Raw genomic sequence first — 20,100 nt, 5'->3', positions numbered from 1 at the left:
TAGCAATCTACTTAATGGCTACGTTAAAGTGACGTCATGTTAATGACTCACTACTGATGTCTCGAGGATCACTTGCTGAAACATCACTTGATTTGGATAACTATAAAGAATTTGGTAAAATTAATGTAGCCAAGAAATAATAATTATGGAAAAAAATTAACATGCTTTTTTTATTTCATGACAATCATGGCGCTTAGGTGTTCCTTATTTTATTTAAACTGCGATTGATTATTACGAAAACGCGTATATAATTATGGTAAATTTGTAATTAATAGATATGTACATTATTAAAATAGCTACACATAATACAAAAACACACAACAAGCATGCATACTTAATCATTACGTAATAATTTGAGTTTTGAATTATTGACAAAACCAAAGGAAATCATTTTGTTATTTGGCATTGTTACATAAGTTACAAACGGAATTAAATACGCGAACAAAGATACCCTTTCACATTCCTGATAATAATATACACGTATGGAGGCTCGTATCAATACCCCAGCGGATCCCATCCAAACTTTCCGTCAATGCACTTAACAAGTTTTCTTTCGGGCCTCGGGAAAATAAGTTTATAGGCTTAAGAAGCGATTGCAGCGTTGTCCGGGGAAATTGGCACGCCTGGTAACCCCACCGGAGCTCCCGCCGGTTCGCAAGTGCGCCGCGCATGCGTCGAAATTGCGCCAATTTCGCGGGCAGCGGCCTCTGTCGGCAGTACCAGTCCGCAGGCACCCAGGGATACAGGCGGTGCGTCGCGACGCTGCAATACCAAGGAATGGCACTAATTTTGAAAATGTCATAGTTCGAAAATGGAACGACGTTACGAATCGACGTTTGCCAGGCTTAGCTAACCTGAGTGTTGTGTTTAGGTTAAGTTTCCGTGTTAAGGAGATAAGTTGGAATAGTTTGAGGCTTTAGTTACGTATGTGAGTGCAGTGTGGCAGAACATAACCTTGACACGTTTCCCGCGCGAAGTTGCCTCTTGTTTTCAGTTGCACTTCAGTAAAAGCGAGAGCTTCTAATTAAAATCAACTTTCTCCTAATAAACTGTATAAATAAACCGGTATTATAAATCTTAGCAGTTATGTGTGACGTAGGTTTAATTAATATGTAATTATAAAATAGTGACTTTAGAATGTTGAAAAATCAAATGACAAAATGACATTTTTGTGACCTATTCTAAGAAGAAAGCGGTGCCGCGGTACTGCCAAAATGAGATTTTACAAAGGTAAGCAAAATATCACCAAAAATAGCAAAGTAAGATAAAATAGACAAATTTAAGCTTATTATTATTAAATATAATATTATGAAGGGAATAGTTTCCGCGTTACGCGTAAAATCAAGTTTTAAATTTACCTCTGACGTTTCGGAGACAACGTTGGCCCGTTATCTAAGAGAATATTTTTCGACTAAGTCCTGTATAGTCAACAATAATGATTAAAATAAAACTAGTATAACATTTTCATATGGTAATTATGAAATACCATATTTAACGTCAAATGTGTCTTAATGCTTAGTTCAATAAAGATCAGAATTTTTTAGAATTTCGGAAGATAGTGCCTTATTGACATGAACATTTGACGACCGGTCTGGCCTAGTCGGTAGTGACCCTGCCTGCTAAGCCGCGGTCCGAGGTTCGAATCCCGGTAATGGCATTTATTTGTATGATTTATTTATTTATTTATTTAAACTTTATTGCACAGTAAAAAAATGTACAAAAGGCGAACTTAATGCCAGAAGGCATTCTCTACCAGCTAACCTTTGGGCCAAACAGAGATCTATAAGAGCTTAATAGGTGCAGGAAATGTCGCAATGACGAGAAATAGAATACCTACTAAATAACCATAAATGATTATATATATCATACAGCTTACTATTATAATTATATATTAAAAAAATATATGATGAGCACAGATATTTTTTTCTGAATCATGGATGTTTTCTTTTCTATTTAAATACGTATTTGTATATTATATTAAAGGAGCATTGTATGAGTAGGTACCACAACACATCCATTCTTGAGCTTATCCTGGGACTCATTGAATCTGTGTATGAATGTCCTATAATAATGGTATGTACATTAAACCGAAAATGTATAGAAACCGGTAACAAAAAAGGAAGGTTTCATACATTCTACATAGGACATTTTGGGAAATCTAGTGGATCTTGCTCAGCATCATGGACTCTATCAGCCTACCAATTTTTATCAAAATCGGAGACGTGATCCAAATATACAAACTTAACGGGAATTGCACATCTACCGAAACACGGTAACCTGAGGGTCTTATGGCGTAGAGGCTCTGTTAGGCCTGATTTAGACGGCTTGCGAACTCGCATGCGATTTTAGTTACATTGCGGGCTGTTGAGGTTAGATTAATTTTGCACAGCCATCAAATACCGCAATGGGACCTTAACCTATTTAGGTTGACTTTTTCCCACCACTAACATCGACACGAGTAGGTATACAAAAGAATCCTTTAAAAGCTTTGTCGCAAGAAGCAATTCAAACTTAGTACAGCGAGAACGATAAAAATAAAGGACAATCTACAACGCCCGACAGCTGGGACGCGATTTCACATTTCACGCAGTTTTCAGAGAACATTTGCAACATGGCGGAGATTTTTAATTAAAATCTGAAAATCAGTATTTTATTTTTATTTTGATATCTCCTCACTCACACAAGCGCTGGTGGACTAGCGGACCGGAGGTCGCTGGTTCAAACCCAGGCTCGTACCAATGAGTTTTTCGGGACTTATGTACGAGATGTTATTTGATATTTACCAGTAGTTTTACAGGTGTTTATGCCAAATCTTGAGATTAGTTGATCACAGCGGACCCCAGGCACCCATAATCCGTGGAGCGTGGTGCAAGGACGATGACGATGATGATTTCCTAACTCACGTATAAGTTTAAGGGTGCACTTCCCGTTAAGTTTGTACATTTGGATCACGTCGCCGATTTGGATAAAAATTGGTAGGCTGATAGAGTCCATGATGCTGAACAAGATCCACTAGGTTTCCCAAAATGTCCTAGGTTGATTGTATTAAACTTTCCTTTTTTGTTACCGAAAATGTATAGAAATCTGGTATCCGCTATACGCTCCGCTCCGAGCGTCCACTCAGGCCTGATACTAAGTCGAATATTTAAGTATGACATGTTTCTATCCATGAAGAAGGCAGGGGCGGCTCACTCCGCGATTCTATCGCCGCGCTATAAGTACATGTCGGCGGCCTCGAGTTCGCGGCCCATTCAGTGGTGGCGACCTTCGCGCGGCGCAATAAAATTCAATGCCGGCCGCTCGCGTGCGGTCCGTTTGTTAATGTAGGTAAGAATTTAAAATGGCGGCATTTTGTGAACATCAAAGGAGTGAGCCTTCTGTACTTGTACTATTATATATTCTGTGAAGAAGGTCTATACGAAATGTGTAGGTATCTTAATTGAAATTCGATTTAGTAAAACATGAGTAACTCGCATTTTTGAAATGTTCTAGTGTCACAAGAGTTGTAAATTCACTGCGTTCATATAGAGTACTCTACAAAGTTCTACTTTAGTTGAAAATGACTTAAATTACAGCTAACTGATACGATTCCAATAGAATACAAATAGCTATTTATTAAATTGATGTCAGGTACACGCTCGAAATGGGCTGTCAATCCATACTATACTATAATATTATAAATGGGAAAGTGTGTGTGTCTGTTTGTTTGTCCGTCTTTCACGGCAAAACGGAGCGACAAATTGACGTGATATTTTAAGTGGGGATATTTGAAGTGATGGAGAGTGACATAGGCTACTTTTTGTCTCTTTCTAATGCGAGCGAAGCCGCGGGCCATGTCTAGTATATTATAAAAAGGCCCGTGTCGTCAATTGACAACGTTTCAAAATTTTCAATGTCCTAAATCGAAAACCATTTCAAGATATACGAGTATAATATCTTGAAATGTCGTATATTATACGTCTGTAGATCACAAAAATATATATATATATATATTTTTTCAATATTTTTAGTAAAAAATTCTTATAAATAGTTTAAAGGGGAAGTGACGTTACATAGTTGTTCGGAGCTGCCACTATAACCAAAAAATCTTCCGGTTGGGATGTCACTTGTGTTTGACTGTGACACTTATCACCGCTCGTAGTAAGGAGATTAGAGGTAAGTAAGGAGCGAAAGCTTTGAGTATCAGAAACTATAGATAGGTGGCGCTGCAATTGCATACACATAAGCACACACGTCATTTTTGGACTATTCTGACAGATTTCCTTCCTTATACTTCTACATTCCGTAGCTCATAGTTATTCAATATATTTTGTTGACAGTGATAAGTCAGACATCTCGGACTGTTTAAGCTGACTGTTAAAACTTTTTTTTAGGAATGATTCGTTTTCTTAGGTGTATGAAACAACACATGTGACGTCATTAAGTTGAGTCTTGACATTTTTAACTTACGCTTTTTCTGCTCGAAGTAGTAATTAAAAGGGATTTTCGCGTTAAAATATAAGTTTTTTTTTTGAAAAATTAAAAAAATACGTGTATCTTTTATTATTGAGTTCTTTCTAACCAAGCAATAAAAAGTAGTCCTCAAAAATAATATGAAATGTTGTCAATAATATGTTACTGACAGATGTGTTACTGTAGATGAGTAGATACTAATTGGAACCGAGACAAAAAACCTATAGGTACAGTCAGTTCATAAATATGTGTACATTTTTTCACCTTATTGCTACGAGTTATGGTGAAGAAATGTACAGATATTTATGAACTCGACGGTACACACGTATACTAAACTTAGGTACTTATACTGTTTGCGAATTTTATTGGAATTCATAATAAACTCGATTTAAAAAGGTCCCTAAATAAATAAAGCTATCTCTAAAGCCTCAATTGTTTACCCCGCATTAAATAAAGCTTGCCTCAATGAAGGAGATGTATCAAAGTCATCTACGCTTACCTACCTACATATGTATATGTACCTATCATTTTGCGTTTACCTAGCTTATGTATGTTTGTTGTTGCGAACTGTATTTTTATAAACTAATTTAAAAAAGGTCCCTGAATAAACAAAGGTATCTCTAAAGCCTCAATTGTTTACCCCGCATTAAACAAAGCTTGTCCCAATGAATGAGATGTCAAAGTCACCTACGATCTGTTTTAGGTCATTCACAGAATAGGTACGTATTCAACCTTACCTCGTGTCTCCTAGTTTATCGACTCCCAAAGGTCGCAACGCCTTTCGATGCGCGCTCAGGAGTCTGTAAAGCCAGTTGCACATTGTAGAAGTTTTTTTATACACTTACCTATAATATGACTAAACCACAGTATAATAATAGTTATTTGTTATACAAGGGAGCAAAGTTGTATTTTAACCGAGTGTGGAATTGCGACACTAACTAGCGAATGTATTCTAGGGTTGAACTACGAGCCAGTGAATGGATTCTATGGTTGAACCACGAGCGAAGCGAGTGGTTCGAAAATAGAATCCTGAGCGAAGCGAGTAGTTCAAAAATAGAATCCTGAGCGTAGAGTGTTGCAATACACACGAGGTAAAATAACTTTGCATCCCGTGTGTAACACATAACTTTTCACCTCACTAAAGCGAGGAAGCACGCAATAAAAACAACTGGAACATAATTGCACAGAAATAAGTCAATTTGCGTTTATTACAATTTCCACCATGCACCGACACCGACCGACCCCACAAAAGTTTCAAATCAAGAATCAAGAAGAAAAATCTATTTGGGTGCGTTCCATTTCACGCGTTTTGAGATTGCAATGTTACTTAAGGTGCGTTCTGAATAAGTACAATGGAACAGTCAAAAATACAATTCCTTGTACGATTTCAAGTGTTTTATGGTAAAATCATGTTATAAAATTGTTTGAATTTTATGTTTTTAGTCAGATACAATTCGATATAAAATTATTTTTACGTTCGCATCACATGATTTGTTAAAACAATTTAAGCACAGGGAGAAAATTGTCCTGTCTGTCATGCCTTTACAAGAAATTATATTTAAAAAATTAACTAATGACACGTTCGGATTTCAAATATTCTTTGCACTCTTGTGGATAAAATGCGATTTTGCTATCTGTTTTTAAAGAATAAAAAAGTCATTTCCGAGCTAGTGAGGTGAAAAGAGTATTATCGTACAGTATGCCCACTCCCGCTCCCCGCTGAAAGCGCCGCCCGCACCCTCTCGGTTACCTCACAGTTAACGCCTGTCAAAAACGCGAACATTCGACCTGTCATATTTCACTCATACAAGCATAGTACGAGTTCACCTACACGAGCTTAGACTGTGTGCCAGGAACGCGCCTCTTTTATATATTTGATCGCCAGTGTCCGAGGTGTGACTAAACTACAGGTACAAAGTAGTTAAGTTATCTAACTACCTACTACGAAAGGACAAGTAATATGGAGTTCATATATCAAAGTACAGTCACCAGCAATAAGATGTAAGTAAGTAGGTATATATTTGTTGACCCATAAAAGCGTGTCTCATATTTTTGCGGCAAGAGGATTATTGCAAGTGACCGCACATACAGGTACCAACTTACAATATACATTGAACTGAAAAAATATGGAATTAATGTGATGAAATTACATACTTGTTTTCACATCTAGGTTGTACGACACGCTGTAAATAGTTACAAAATGTCGGTACTTAACTAAGGTGATAAAATTAAATGAAAACCTGACAAAATTATATTTCATTCATATCATATCGTTTACTTTATTAATACCACAGAATATATAATAGTACAAGTACAGAAGGCCCACTACTTTGATGTTCACGAAATGCCGCCTTTTTAAATGCCTACAAAATTCTAACAAAGAAACGAGCCGCACGTGCGCAACGTCGGATGATAGGGTTGCCTATGGATTAAAACTAATTAATTCTCAGATAAAATGTTATACTATATATTCAAGTCTTGGGTACCTTCTAGGTATATATAGAGTATTTATATATTTTTGTTTAAGCCTTCAGCATCACGAGCCTTATTGAACTTTTCCGTGGGACTTAATCAATAAGATCTGTGTAAGATTGTCCTATTTTATATGCATTATTAGCCATTCCACACGTGGACATCGCATATGAACATTTAAAAAAAATCGCGACGTAATGTAACAATAGAAAGTGCGAACGTGCGTTCCGTGAGAACGCGCGCCACCCCTGATTAGGCCGCGAACTCGCGGCCGCCAGCATGTACTTGTAGCGCGGCGACACAATCGCGGAGTGAGCCGCCCCTGTTAATACGCAATCGTAATCGTAAGCGAAGCAGTTTTTGTTTACTGCCGTATCGAAGTTTTGGATACAATGTGCGCCTAGCCTTAGTCATAAACGAATGAACGAAAGAGGGTACCCTAATGTTTTCAGCGGACTATGAACCCGTCTCCTTTATGTAACCCCCTGAGAGAATGATCAACATTGTTAATGTTACTTAGAATATTTAGTTCTACTATATTACATTACAGTACGTGAGTTTGTGGAATTGTCGTATTATGATGTTAACCTAAAAGTTTGACGCCAAATGACACAAGTTTCATAATTAAACCCGTGTTTGGATGGTAGACACGGTTTTAGTCGTCACGTGTTTCTCAAATATCGTGTTGTTTATATATTTTATAAGTTTATAACAGATACACCCGTGTATACCAATGTTTATTGGCCTGACATTTCTAACTAAACTGAACATATTATAGGTACTTCTTTGGTTTTTCCTCTTTGTATTTTTTGGCACAAGGAAAAAGGAATATTTACGTCGTGAGTTATATTCTTACCACTCATATAAATATTAAAATATATGAACGTACTCACGTTAATATATCGTGATTAGCGACATGTTTGAGTCACATCAGGCGTTTTTTCAACACGGAATATTATTATTTAAGTATAAAAGTGGATGAAGGATTATTTTAAAGTTTATGTTTGACACAGTATTTTTCAAAAAGGTATTGTTAGCATCATATTTTTGCTTTCTACAAATTTTATATTTTTTGTCTAAAATGGGTTTGTGAGGAAAATTAGTTTGATTTAATACTACATAGGGAGAAAGATCTACTTGTGTTGACGCTACAAACATGTAATTTTTTGTAATTCATATTTTTTAATAGTTATAATAGATATACGAGTTTTTCATTGTCTTTCCTGTGATGTTTCAAATACAGTCTATGCTCCTCGATTTGATTATACTTTAAATGTTTTCACATTCCATCTCGAAACAGATAATAAATTAACATCTACGAAACTGAAATTTTCAAAAGCAATTTATTATTCTTTAATTTCCACTTCACTTGAGTTTCTTTGGTAGCGAATTAAAAATGTCTGACAACTTTTAAACGTTGCTAAAATTCCTTTGATATTTTTAATTTTGTTTGCTCAAAGAAATAAGTGAAACTTCGTCTCGTATTGAATAAGTATTTTTTTACTATATATTTCAAAACATTTTACAAGAAGGAGACTAACAACAAATGATTGAAGTAGATTTTCGGTCATTTTATAAAAAAAATATTGAATTGAAATGAATGATAAAATGTCAGCTTAGAATAATTACAATCAATTTAAGAATTCAATTCGATTAAAATGGCACTTAATTCGCCATAAGTATATATTTTATTTATACTTATGAAAAAAAAATGGTAAGGACTTGTTTGGTTCCTTTTCCATAAAATTCTATTAAGAAGGGAATGAGTTTGGGTCAAGTTACACGACGAAGTTTTGAGATTGTCGGACCAATTTCACTGCGTGGGGATTATGATAAGCGTATCGACAATCCTTGCAAAAGGTTTCTATGCTTATTTCTCTCTATCTACATGTATTATAACCTAAAAGTTTATTTGTATGTCGCGCTCGCGAATATACTTAGTAGGTATAGTTACTAACATGACTGTGCGGTCAATCAAATCGAATTATAAGCCCTTCTATAACCCTGTCATGGTGCTTTATATGGTATAGAAGTCGCTTTGAGATTTACTATGAAAAGGTTCTACAGTCTAATCCCAGCCCTGGGCACAAACTTCAGTCGATTACAAATTACGTTTAGATTTTGAATAAAGTTTAAAATACGCTGTGTTTACAAAATTAGGTGTCTAAAAAGTTCACGTTAATGTCAAGTTTTCGAAATAAATTTACACTAAACTAGAGGTAGGTATCTATTCGACTAGGATACATACGCAGGCGTGACGAATGACATTAAATTGAATCGGTTTCATATTACAAGTTTCTGAATACACTATCAACAAGGTCAATCACCTATAATTAGCGAAACCTCACAACTGTAACATAATTATTTACTGCTGAACCGAAATAAAACAGTCGACGTAGCTTAAAGCCTAAATTATACGCCGGCCGGTTTTCATTATATATTTCAAGGGCTTAAACTGCAATAATAACGGCTGACGCTTTTATAGACACATAAATATAAAAAAGTAATCCAGTTCTCGCTGGGGTTTTTATTTACCGTTCTGTGTAATTAGACCGATGTTATAGTCGCAAGTAAGATAGGTATTAAATACTAGAGGTATTTTGCAAACTTTACATAGAAGAAGTTAATATAACTTTTTCGACTAAGAGACAAATTTCAGCGTTGATATCGGACTATGTCTTGTCTCAGAAAACAACCTACATTTGTTGGCACGATGACCCAAAATCAGTTTCAAGCTGTCGACACGAGAGGCATGAGAGCATGCCATTTTACTTGATCACGCCAGCTTTCGATAACACCGAATTCACGGAAATCTACCTGCACCCTGTCCACCGCAAGTTTACATAGTTACATAAACAATATGACGTAGTCATGTCATATCACACTTTGTTTTTTTTTTTTCAATTTTACAATATCCCAGGCTGACCGTATTGCAACCTTGTGGCATAAAAAATATTTTTATTAATATAAGCAATGAAATTCAAACAAAAGATAAATTTCGCATAGCTCCATCGACGTCACTCATAGCTTTGTGAATTGGACCGCAATGAATTGTTCCCAAAATATCTGCGGGCTTAATATCGGGCTGCTTAAAGAAGAAAACCCCCGTAAAGGTATTGGTAAGGTCGTAAGGTGTATTAATTTTGCGGATATTTGGATTTTGGATTGCTTTCATTGGTGTTTCGCAGGTGAGATTAGGTTCCGACTCCCAAAAGGTATATTTTATGAGCAGGTATATTGAGTGGGGTAGATGGATTCTAAAGAGTGTACATTTACCAGCAATATGAAACGTGATTGGCGTTCGCTGAAATTTTATGTTGGTGAATATATTATTTTGCTGTACATAAATCAAAATTGGAGATCTATTGTTTTAAAAGCATTCCATTTAAAACATAAAAAGAGACGTATCGTAAGAACGATTAATAAATGAATATTGACGTACCTATTTCTAATCAGTATTCCCTTAAACCAAAGAGGATCGAGTATTTTCGAGAGTTATTGTCAAAGTAAAATGTGTAATCACAGTGCATAGAATGCCATCTCTCCACACAAACTTAAAACTTTTGAACCTCAGTTTTGACAATTTGGCCTATATTCTTAGCTTGATATGTCTTAAAATATCAAATATTAATATTAGCACCATCTAGCCGAGCGTCCCCCAAAGGTGTGTCGCCATCAAGGTCTCCGTACCTTTTTCTGTATGGTTTTGGGGTACGTTTTTTTCTTAGACTTTATCTGTCTATACGGAGTTACATATGTCTTTGCTTAAACTAAATATATTGATTTTTTTTTATATTCTCGAATTTATTAAATACAAAAAATAATACTTTAGTATGTTCACAAAAGCTGTCCTCCAAATTAGCTCCCAAAAAGTCCCGAAATATGTAAATGTTAGACAAAAACAATAACCTAATATAGTTTGGGATTCACAAAGTGAACACCTAGTAGCAGCAGAATAGCAACCCGTGATACACAATACAGCAACATGCTCAGAATTACAAGTACCCACCGTTGTTTGCCTACACACGTTTGATTAAGCATCCGACTTCAGAGCCAACATTGATCAGCTTGAAGGATGTTTTGACATTGAGAGCGTTGGGGAACACACAGTCGTTTAATCGAGGGTTGGAACAATGTTATGAGCTTCGTTTGCCTCAGCGTTCCTGTTGCTGTACTTTATTCTTTTGCAGATAATAGTAAGTCACGTAGTCACGGTGCACTAGCACACACAGTAAATCTATTTAACTCCAGATTTAAAGTGTCAAATTGAAAAGCGCAAAATTTTAAAAAGGTCTTTTGAGGTTAAAAAAAACATAAAGTCAAGGCGGCCAATCCCGACCTTTTAGCGTCGACAGTCAAATATTGTCTTCGTTTAACACAATAGTTACCTACTAGACATAAAATTATTAAAACGGATTATACCGTGTATGATTAATTTATAATACATCCCGACGTTTCGGACTCTTTACAGCGATATTTCGACAGTCAAAATCCCACACCATGGTAACCATATATCGCGATTGGTCTTTGACCTTAATTCACTGACTGTGACTAAAACTTACGAAAAATAACTGCTGAAGTTACAACAGACTTGAGAGAATAAATGCATCGCTTGTAAAAAGGATTCCAGACATTCTATTCAATTTTATCAATGGATTAAAGTAACCTTCCCGAAAGCTGCTCTCGCACAAAGAAATTGTCCTAAAAACACGAGTAATCCAAACACGACTGATATTAATGGAGCGAGTCTCACATTTTCATTTTTACTTCCAGAAACTCTTATCACAGTCAATATTCGTTATTGCAACATGGTCTTTGTTGTGTACAAGATAGAATTCATAATTCTAAAAATTATGAGAGTCAGATATGTCGTTCAGGAAAACAGCGTATTTCCCTGCGGTACTCGAAATGTTCCGTATGAATTCACCGTTCACGCAACGCAGGTCAGTCAACATTACATCAGCAGTATTTTGAAAAAGATACATTATACGGTTTTGATGTATTGTAAACGGTGTTTTTGCGCTAACACGTTTGTTATAATATGCATGCTTTATCTCATAAATAATGTCAGTACATTTATCAGTATAAAACAATACATTGTAATGAACATGATCTGATTAAGTTAGCACAAGTTAATAATTATTGTGACTATGATACCTAAATTGGCTAGATTCAAGTGCAACAAAATCATATATTATATTTTTGATATGAGTATTGTGTTTCAACGACTTACAATAAACATACGTACACAAATTGTTCGTAATATAAATGTGTTCTGCAACGAGATAAGGTTGATTATTATTAAAGTGCTTTAACTTTTGCTGATTAAAATCATAAAACTCATAATTAAAAAACACATACACACAAGACCAAATTATATTTACAAATAAACATACCACAATGAGCTAGTAACAACCCACATGTGAACTTTTAACACCATCCACCATAATAATATATCACACGAGGCTGTATGAGCAAAATTTCTCTAATATAAAGGTGTTCTGCAATGAGATAAGGTTGATTATTATTAAAGTGCTTTAACTTTTGCTGAATAAAATCATAAAACTCATAATTAAAAAACACATACACACAAGACCAAATTATATTTACAAATAAACATACCACAATGAGCTAGTAACAACCCACATGTGAACTTTTAACACCATCCACCATAATAATATATCACACGAGACTGTATGAGCAAAATTTCTCTAAAATACTCCACAAAAGCATGATTACGCGGAAACTCGTTGCGAAATTATACGTGATTCCGAGTTTGAAACCCTTCGAGTCATGACGTCATGAATACAAAGATGGCAGCCGCGCTAATCTAAATAAAGCGGCCAAGATTGCGATGAGAAAATGTTTTGAACTGGTGACTTGTTTACTCTGGCAGGTCGTGGGGTGTGTTGCGATCGAATTCATTCTGTTACAGATATGGTTTTGAGGGAAATTCCAGTTTTGAGGTACTGGATATGATTGTATCATATTGAAAAATGAGAGATGATGCTGGTGATGTTTATTGATAGAAAAAAGTACATCAGACCAAGTTGTGTAACTGAATCCTACAGACTTCGCTGGTTGCTAAGAGGGCACACTAGAAGACCAACCGGTGATGAACTGGTGGTGAACCGGTGACTAAATCCAATGATTGGCAGGAACCGGTGTAGGATCGGGATAAGTGGCGTGCTCTCGTTTTGGAGTCCAAGATCCTCTTTGGATCGCGGAGCCACATTAGTTAGATAGTAAGTTAGTCTCTAGACCATATTAACGTCTGTACATCCTAACTTATTCATCTTAAAGACAAGCGGATCTCACAGAGCACTAATATAAGTTATAACTTAGTTGTTGATGTTTGTATCGGATCAAATGCACTAGAAGCAATCGAAGTTACGACCCATTTAATTTAACTAGGCGACTCGGTATCTTCGCAAATCTGGTTTATTCTTACACAGTCTGACCTAATTTCTGTAGTCGATAAACCCGATCTTCGAATTAGAGTACGCTTCGGAGAAAGATCATTGTAAGATGAGATGGCAATAAATTTGAGACTTCTTTGATGTTGGTATCGACTTCAAAGGTACTCGAGAACAAAAAGTGATTAAATTAAGATGATAAATATATGCCTAGTTGTTTTATGTTACATAACAACAGAACTATAATTATATAGATAGAAGAAATGCTAAATTAGGTATAGGAGTTGCTCCAACCAGAACGTTACTCTAGCCTTATGATCTGACACGAACAATTTGCTTTTGTATATCTGAATATTCTCCTTTACGAGTCACAGTTCCCAACATGTTCTCGTGAAACGTCATTTTTTAAAACAATATTGTTTATTGCACCAATAAATTGCTCTGATATTTAGAATAAGATGAATATTGTGCATTGTTGACAATTTAAAAGTAATTATTGTAAGCCTATTTGAATAAAGAATATATTTTGACTTGACTTGACTTGAAATCTAAGCGCCAATGGAATCTATGGCGCTTAAAACTATAGTATGCTTACAGTGGTAATGATTCAACGACTAGCTTTTTTATTTTTTGCAATTTCAGGCTTGTCGCGAGGTCCACAGGGTAAACTACTAACCTGTGCCAAATGGTTAGTTTTAATATTCCTTTAGAATTACTCTATGCAGTTATATGGTTACTCTACTTGTACATATTTATTTAGATGATAGATACTATTAACATCATTATCAAAATTCACCGAGCTCAAGCTAAGACAGCACTTACAACAGTGAGGTTTCGGTCAAAATCCCCACGTCCCTGAAGTGTGCTTGCCAATAGGTATTTAGGCCCAAACTCGGAAGGAAACGTTAAGGGTCTGTCGTAAATTAAGCCCTCAGGAGTAGGCCGAAGCTTATCTGCACTTGAGGCTACAAGCGGTTTCTAATGTCAAATTTAACCCACCCTAGTGTGTGTTGCCATGATAACAATATGTTTTTTTTATCGGGTACATTAAATCAAAAATATTTATTTTGCCCGTGTGGTGACGGGTTAAGAATTTTACCACCCCCTTTCTTCCCGTGGGTGTCGTAGAAGGCGACTGTGGGATATGGGTTAAATTGTGGCGTAGGCGAGAGGCTGGCAACCTGTCACTGCAATGTCACAGTTTCGTTTTCTGTCAACCCCTTATTTGCCAAAAGTGGCACTGAAACTTGAGTAGTTTCATGTGCTCTGCCTACCCCTCCATGGGATACAGGCGTGATTGTATGTATGTATGTATGTGTATTTATTTTTATAATGTTTGAGTTAGTTTCTACTTCCCTTTTATCAAGTAACATTAATATTTTTTTATAGTGTTTGTCGGGAAGTTGCTGCATTGATTATAGTGGTAGGTTTCGAACTTTATTTAGATTGTAAATATGTATGTGTTTTTTTTTATAATATACAGAATTCACTACCAACAGGTTGGTTATGAAGTAATTAGCAACATGCGAATTTCCTGATGTCGGCATTAAATGACAATACAATATATCAATATCATAGAATATTTAAATGACAATACAATATATCAATTCAATAAATCGAGCGAAATGATATATATTATTTTTCAGTACAGATGGTCGCTTTTTTACGCACTAGTTCGTGAAGTGGTTCATTATATGCCAGGTCGAAACTGTAGGCTCATCTGTACTGAAAAACGTCGTACGATACACGTGCGAAAAGGAAATTCGTAACTCGTGTCGATTTAAAGCACTCCCTTTGGTCGTGTTTTAATTTATCGCCACTCGTTTCGAACTTCCTTTTTTACGCACTTGTATCGTAATGTACTATTTCAGTACAGATGGTGTTTTTTACGCACTAGTGCGAGAAGTGGTTCATTATATGTCAAGTCAAAACTTCGGAGAGACATATGTACTGAAAAACGTCGTACGATACACGTGAGAAAAGGAAAACTTCCTTTTTTTTACGCACATGCATCGTAATGTACCTACTATTATGTTATAGAAGTATTATATTATGACCTTATATTTGCCACAAATATCGACATTATTATCATCATCCGGTCTGGCGCAGTCGGTAGTGACCCTGCCTGCTACGCCGCGGTCCCGGGTTCGAATCCCGGTAAGGGCATTTATTTGTGTGATGAGCACAGATATTTGTTCCAGAGTCATGTATGTTTTCTATGTATATAAGTATTTATATATTATACATATCGTTATCTGAGTACCCACAACACAAGCCTTCTTGAGCTTACCGTGGGCCTCAGTCAATCTGTGTAAGAATGTCCTGTAATATTTATTTATTTATTTATTTGCCACGGATCATGGGAGCCTGGGGTCCGCTTTGACAACTAATCCCAAAATTTTCCACAAATTTAATATCGACATGCCTTAAAAAATTACTTTTTACTCTATCAACGACGATAACAACGATTACAATCATGACTCATGACACGGCTAGGCACTATTTTTTCCTCTCGCGGAAGAAAATCAAGGTGCATTCCTACGAAAAAATATATTTTACATCACGAACCCTGCTGTCTCGCGCGTTTTATTCCGAACGTAATATTTGCCGGCCTTGCCCTCGCTCGGTATTCAAATTTCATGCTATTTGCTTCTGCGTACTGGGCGTTGTTTTAATACCCGCACCCGAGATATTGCGTGTGGTTTTAATAACGTGGCGTGTGCTTATTTAAATTGAAATTTTCTTCGTATTATGCAGTAACGTTTTTCATTAGACTTATATTGACCGGGATATAGACCGTGATTACCTTTTTGATTTTTGTCGAGCTCCCGATATTTCGACGCAGTTGCATGCATCATGATCACGGAAAACTCAATTCCGTGATCATGATGCATGCAACTGCGTCGAAATATCGGGAGCTCGACAAAAATCAAAAAGGTAATCACGGTCTATATCCCGGTCAATATAAGTCTAATGAAAATAACCGAGTAACGTTTTTTTTTGTAATTCTAGATAATTATGTAAAACAGTATATTAACTTGTAAACTATTCTATAAAGTACAGTGACAATAATCTAAGCATCTATTCTAAACGATTACTGAGGCAATTTTCAAGATAGCCATTATGTTCTTGGCCGTGCACTTGAAATTTGGAGGGTTGAATGGATTTGAACTATACACTAAAATGTTCAATAGTTTCAGGGTCAGATTGACCCTTTAACGTCTCGTCTATAAATAAGTAGGTATGATAAATTGACAAAGTACCAGATCATTTTTTCGACAACTCTTTGCTTTGCTATGATAACCTAACCTAGGTCGGCCCTTTGATTTTTGTACATCACGCAAGCTTAAAAATATGTTATCACTAGCCTTTGCCCGCGGCTTCGCTCGCGTTAGAAAGAGACAAAAAGTAGCCTAAGTCCTTCTCCATCCCTTCAACTATCTCCACTTAAAAAAAAAAACACGTCAATTCGTCGCTCCGTTTTGCCGTGAAAGACGGACAAGGAAACAGACACACACACTTTCCCATTTATAATATTATATCCATACTAATTTCTTTTTCCATACTAATTCTTTTAATAATTTGCACATAGCGATGGCCGCAAATATATCTCATCATACCACTTGGCATACATGTCGAGGACATCATCACAGAGAGCCTTTGTTAGTGACAAAGGAGTGCCATTATAGTGCACGTCAGTCTGGCAAAGAAAAAACATCAAGCAATAAGCTTTGAAGATTCCCCCAACCTACGTTTTTAGGGTTCCGTAGTCAACTAGGAACCCTTATAGTTTCGCCATGTCTGTCTGTCCGTCCGTCCGTCCGTCTGTCCGTCTGTCCGTCCGTCCGTCCGCGGATAATCTCAGTAACCGTTAGCACCAGAAAGCTGAAATTTGGTAACAATATGTATATCAATTACGCCAACAAAGTGCAAAAATAAAAAATGGAAAAAAATGTTTTATTAGGGTACCCCCCTTACATGTAAAGTGGGGGCTGATATTTTTTTTCATTCCAACCCCAACGTGTGATATATTGTTGGATAGGTATTTAAAAATGAATAAGGGTTTACTAAGATCATTTTTTCATAATATTAATATTTTCGGAAATAATCGCTCCTAAAGGAAAAAAAAGTGCGTCCCCCCCCTCTAACTTTTGAACCATATGTTTAAAAAATATGAAAAAAATCACAAAAGTAGAACTTTATAAATAATTTCTAGGAAAATTATTTTGAACTTGATAGGTTCAGTGGTTTTTGAGAAAAATACGGAAAACTACGGAACCCTACACTGAGCGTGGCCCGACACGCTCTTGGCCGGTTTTTTTTTAATAAACTTGGGAGTTTGAGTATACTACTGTGTTAGTCGCCCGCCTGATAGTACTTGGCATTGGACATTTATAATGGAATTATGGCTGAATGCTGCTTTTGGCGAATTTAGGGTAAAGGCCAGGCACTTTATTCCACATATTTAGCCTATGGAAATGGCCAAATCCATTTTTAAGTAACTTTAATATTGGATAACAGGGCTTGGTTCCTATTTTTCTTGACATTGATAAACCTATAGGTATGCTGACTTACAACAGTACTTGAGGAGTTGAGCGCCTCAGCGTTCTCATACTAAAATAGTTGAGCGTAAGAGAGGCAACATCATGGAATTAAATAAAAATACATTTATTTAATTGCTTGGTGTCTCAGATATTGATAAAAGGACTTGGTTTCATGACCTATTTTACCTATAATATGTAGTTGTTCACATTTGATTAAGACAATTTTGCTTATTACGGCACTGGTCCCACAGCAAGCTAGTAAGCTATGAGCTATCGGCTATGAAAACGAACAAAAGATAAGCACTCCCGTAAAAATAAAAGAGACAAGGCGATTTTGATAGCTCACCGCTAGGCGAGTAACTATAAACATCGCCGTGTCTCTTTTATTTGCACGGGAGTGATTATCTTTTGTTTGTTTTTATAGCCGGTAGCTCATAGAGCTTACTAGCTCGCGGTGGGACCAGTGCCTACTGTACCATAACTACCACACTTAACATTTACTCAGCTGTCTGAACGTGTTGCGACCATTGAAGCATTCGTGGTATCCTAAGCCTGCGAATGCTTGCCGCTAATCAGCATTCCTATTCATGGACGAAGCTATGCATGCGAATATCAGCTGAACCTCGCTGGTTCGGAGGGTAAAGGATTTAGAGATTGTAATTTCATTGCATCTTCGTCATACATACGAACGTACTGAAATTATTGTCATAAGCCGAATAGCGGTATTGCATCTAATTTTAAGTGGTTATTACACCACAAATCGGCTTAGTACGGCATAAATAAGTATGTCAATAAGTAATTTTGTCGTTTATACATATAAGAAATTATTGGTACTTTGCGTCTCTGCTTTCTGCAATTTAGAAGCTGAATGTGTGCTGCAGTATTTTTTTGTTGTTTTAGGCATGTCTCAGATATGTAGTACTGTATGTACTGTATGTAGCTTATTAATTTTATCACTCTATCTAAAACGTTTATTTTTTAATTGTTTAGGGTTCCATAGTAAACTGTGCCATACATAAACTGTAGCCTCATAGTTATTGGAACGTTAACTAGTGCTTAAAAGAAACACATACAAAGTTTTCTTTACACAATAATTTTTTTAAATAATTATTTTCCAATCTGTACTCAATTGTACTTAATTAATACCTATGCCTAAGTATTAATTATTAAGAGGATAGTCAATCAGTTATTGGATTACTTACTTCATATCAGTAGGTATATTGTTTTGGGCTCTGAGCACTGATTCAGCAATATAATTTATTATTGTTTTCAAGCCGTGAAATAGGTTTTCGTTTACATGATTTTATCTGAACACAAAAGTAGCCATGAAGTTTGTGCCTATACACGTTTGTGTTTTTTTGTTAGTTTGCTTATCCATCAGTTTATCAAATGCTTCAGATATCATTGATTCTTACGATAAATTGGATTTAATAATACTTCGGACTACGACCATATTTAGGTCTTTTTTAAGACTATTTTTCGATACCTTACTGAATTTTCCAAGTAATAAGGAAAGAAAACTAGCAAATTATATTAAAACACTATCCAAATGTTTAAGAGAAATGGGAAATAAGTATACAAAGAAACTGAGCAAAGGAATTGAGAAATTGACAATAGAACACGAAGATGATATAAAATTTGAAATCGCTCAATACAGGAAAGATTTCGAAGGTCTAATGCCTCATCGAGTTAAGTTTATAAACGCCATGGATTCGATATTCACTTCCGAATCGAGTTTCCTACTCAACGACTATACTAAAAAGTTGAGACATTACGGAAGAAAGAATTACCCACAAATAGTTGATGAGACTAAGAAAATATTAAAACTTATACTCGACAGTGTACTCAAATTGAGTATAAGAGAGCAGATAATACTGAAGAATAAGATGAAAAATGCTATAAAGGAGTATTTTGGATGGTCTCTTGGTTCTGATGCCGATGCTGATACCGATTCCCTAGAACTAAGCTCTTCTGATGATAGTTCTGAAAAAAGGAAAGTTAAAAAGGGAATGAAAGATAAGACGCTTAAGGGCCTTCGTTCAATCATAGAAGTACAAAGCCAGATCGAAAAGGACCCCAACAAGTATCCCATTGAAGTATTAATATTTTGATACCGAGTTCCAAGTAGTCACTAAAGCGTAGCGCAATATTTAACTTTCCACGTCACCTGTAAATAGATTCAAAGGATCCCAAAGCTGACGCGCTTTCATCTCACA

General features: G+C 36.0%; 1 protein-coding gene across 1 annotated transcript in view; it reads left to right on the top strand.

Moving 5' to 3' along the window:
• Window positions 1-559: 559 nt before the first annotated feature.
• Window positions 560-20,100, top strand: part of LOC125227725 — a 163,897-nt gene continuing 144,356 nt past the window's right edge. Inside the window, exon 1 of the mRNA XM_048132028.1 lies at window positions 560-1,230. Coding sequence (XP_047987985.1) covers window positions 1,215-1,230 — 16 coding nt within the window. The 5' untranslated portion in view covers window positions 560-1,214. The remainder of the gene's footprint in view (window positions 1,231-20,100) is intronic.

The sequence above is a fragment of the Leguminivora glycinivorella genome, chromosome 7, assembly GCF_023078275.1.
Source record: "Leguminivora glycinivorella isolate SPB_JAAS2020 chromosome 7, LegGlyc_1.1, whole genome shotgun sequence".
In the NCBI taxonomy this organism is placed as follows: domain Eukaryota; kingdom Metazoa; phylum Arthropoda; class Insecta; order Lepidoptera; family Tortricidae; genus Leguminivora; species Leguminivora glycinivorella.
This window is presented reverse-complemented; position numbering and strand designations above follow the sequence as displayed.